Raw genomic sequence first — 3,363 nt, 5'->3', positions numbered from 1 at the left:
TTATCTGGGGAATAAAGAAAATACTTTTAGAGTGGTTGCCTGTGATGTTTGGAAGGAAATAATTGGAAATCACTGAACTAAGTCACAGAACTTATTGTGACCAGATGGGAGATAACTAAAGTTTGGAAAGAAGGTCTTGTGCATGCATAAATGCAGTTCCCATTAGAGTGATTGCCATGGTTTACATTTGAAAACTAAATTAATAAATAATATTGTGGTTTTCCTAGGACTTCTAGGTAAGGCAAATTATCCAGAATGCTGTGGAGAAACCAGACCTTAAGCTTTGACTTCATCCTGCTAGGAATCTTTGACCACAGCTCCACCCACACCTTCCTCTTTTCTCTGGTCTTGGGCATCTTCACAGTGGCGTTCATGGGAAACACTGCTATGATTCTCCTAATTTACCTGGACACCCAGCTTCACACACCCATGTACTTTCTCCTCAGCCAACTCTCCCTCATGGACCTCATGCTCATCTGCACCACAGTACCCAGGATGGCCTTCGGCTACTTGTCTGGAAGGAAGTCCATCTCTCTGGCAGGTTGTGGAGCCCAGATATTCTTCTATGTGTCCCTGCTTGGAGCTGAATGTTTCCTGTTGGCTGTCATGGCCTATGACCGTTATGTGGCTATCTGCCACCCACTTCGATACACCATCCTCATGAATCAGAAACTTTGTGCCCTCATGACTGTTGCTTCCTGGATCTTGGGCTCTCTTGATGGCATTATTGTGCTTGTAGAAGTACTGTCACTCTCTTACTGCAACTCTCTGGTAATTCATCACTTTTTCTGTGATGTTGCTGCCCTTTTCCCTCTATCTTGCACAGACACCTCTGCTTTTGAGAGACTGCTCTTCATCTGCTGTGTGGTGATGCTAATATTACCAGTCTCCGTGATCATTATTTCCTATTCACATGTCCTTCAAGCTGTCATCCGCATGAGCTCTACAGAAAGTCGCCACAAAGCCTTCACCACCTGCTCCTCCCACCTGTCTGTGGTTGGACTCTACTATGGTGCTGTTATGTTCATGTACATGAGACCAGCTTCTATCCATACACCAGACCAGGACAAGATAGTATCTGCCTTCTACACCATCCTCACCCCCATGCTGAACCCACTCATCTATAGTCTCCGCAACAAAGAGGTATCCAGGGGACTTCAGAAACTACTGAGAAAAGGAAAGTAAATGTAATTTTTTTTTCAAAATATTTGAGTGTCCACTCAGGTCAATACTCCTTCAAGGAAGCTGGAATCCCTTGGCCATCCTCTTCTTCCTAGTTTGTCTTTTCTCCACTTTTCCCCAATTTTATAATAGCTTTATTTGGTATAACATATAAATATCATGTGTAAAGTAGGCTGTTTTTGACAATTAGCAAAGGCTGTTTTACTCCCAAAGAATTTCCATTTTATTGGTATTTGTGAGTCATGAGTACTTGACTTTAGCATACCTGTCTTTGTTTTTTTTTTTTTAAAGATTTTATTTATTTATTTGACAGAGATAGAGACAGCCAGCGAGAGAGGGAACACAAGTAGAGGGAGTGGGAGAGGAAGAAGCAGGCTCATAGCGGAGGAGCCTGATGCGGGGCTCGATCCCATAACGCCAGGATCACGCCCTGAGCCGAAGGCAGACGCTTAACTGCTGCGCCACCCAGGCGCCCCAGCATACCTGTCTTTGAACCAAGGTATAAATCTTATGGTTCTTTGCTTTATTCAAGGAAAAAATGTTGCAGTCGGGCCACTGCTTTTGTTGAGTGCCTCTTTGTTTAAGGATTACTTAACTGGGAGTACATAAATATTATCCCTCCTTGAAACTGGGTATTGACAGTTTTATTCCTAACTCATTACATAATTACTAACCATGTAAAAGTGGGGATTTAGTGTCAAAACTTTCTCCAATCAAGTCTAATGTCTAAGCAAAATAGCTCTTAGAAAGTCCTACATAATTTTTCACCTTCAAATTAAAATCAGATATGTTAACAAATCCAATTAAAATAACTTTGCAAAAAAATAATGCTTTGACTACCCAACCTTCTTCTTATCATGATTTGTCTTTTTACTCATTCATCATTATACTGCTAACTAGAATCTACCTGAAGAAATTAGAAAACACTCAGTTTTTGGGATTGTTAACTATTATTCTTGCAATACAGCTCTGAAACGTGAGTCCTTATATAGTATCTGACAAAACTAACATTTTCTTGAAGAGAATTCATAGTCTCTAATTCTATGTCAGTTCCGTTATTCCATGGAGTTCCTACAGTTTGATGTATCCAAACTGTTTTAATTTTTTTGCAATTTGTATACCTGAAAAACCAAATCTTTAAAAATTGGAGGTAAACATTGCCTGCTTCATAGATACTCTCTTGATTTTTGTTGATATAATTTAAATCCCATCTTTTTATAGTATGTTATTTCTCTATAAAAACATTTGTTTTATTAAAACAGACTTTATGCTTTAATAACCTGCACCATGGGTTATAATCTGTTGCATCCCTTTTTTACCAAAATAGCAATATTTTGGGCAAGTAGAAAATTCTCAGTAAGTTTATACACTTGGTAATATCTAGGAAACCATTATCTATTTTTTTTTAAGATTTATTTATTTGACAGAGAGAGACAGCCAGCAAGAGAGGGAACACAAGCAGGGGGAGTGGAAGAGGAAGAAGCAGGCTCCCAGCGGAGGAGCCTGATGCGGGGCTCGATCCCAGAACGCTGGGATCATGCCCTGAGCCGAAGGCAGACGATTAATGACTGAGCCACCCAGGCGCCCCAAGGAAACCACTATCTAATCCAAGGTCAAAATTTTTATGTTTTCTTTTTAGAGTCTTATAACTTAGTTCTTATATTTATGTCTTTAATTCATTTGAATGTTTTTGATATGGTGTGAGGGAGGTAGGGATACCAATTCATTATTTTGCCAGTTGTCACAGCACCATTAGTTGAAGAAACAGTGATTTCCATATTGAATAGTTTTTTTTTTGCCCTTGTTGAAACTGGTTGATGATTGATTGATTGGCTGATTGATTTTAAACCTATTTTATAGATCTACATATCTACCCTTATGTTAATAATGCAATAATGCCTTGATTACTGTAGCCTCATTAAGTTAGAAGTCAGAAGTTGTGACTGCTCTCTTATTCTTGGTCACAATTATTTTAGGTATGCTGGGAGTCTGGGATTTAATTTTAGGATCAGGTTTTCAATTTCTGAGAATAAGAGAATAAGAGAAAAATCTTGGATTTTTATTCAGATAAGACAGCATCTATTTATGTATTTGGGAAGAATTTGCACATTAACAATAATAAGTCTTACAAATAATACATATAGGATATTTTAAAAATTTCTTTTTTAAGCAGTTTTTTCA

General features: G+C 38.4%; 1 protein-coding gene across 1 annotated transcript; it reads left to right on the top strand.

Annotated features, from left to right (window-relative positions):
• The first annotated feature begins 255 nt into the window (after positions 1-255).
• Positions 256-1,185, top strand: LOC113261442 (olfactory receptor 2M4-like). The gene has a single exon (XM_026507565.2). It carries the CDS (start codon positions 256-258, stop codon positions 1,183-1,185), a length of 930 nt encoding a protein of 309 aa, XP_026363350.2.
• The last annotated feature ends 2,178 nt before the right edge of the window (positions 1,186-3,363 follow it).

Source organism: Ursus arctos, unplaced genomic scaffold (assembly GCF_023065955.2).
Source record: "Ursus arctos isolate Adak ecotype North America unplaced genomic scaffold, UrsArc2.0 scaffold_5, whole genome shotgun sequence".
In the NCBI taxonomy this organism is placed as follows: domain Eukaryota; kingdom Metazoa; phylum Chordata; class Mammalia; order Carnivora; family Ursidae; genus Ursus; species Ursus arctos.
Note: the sequence above shows the minus strand (reverse complement) of the source record. Positions and strands in the feature narration are given on the sequence as shown.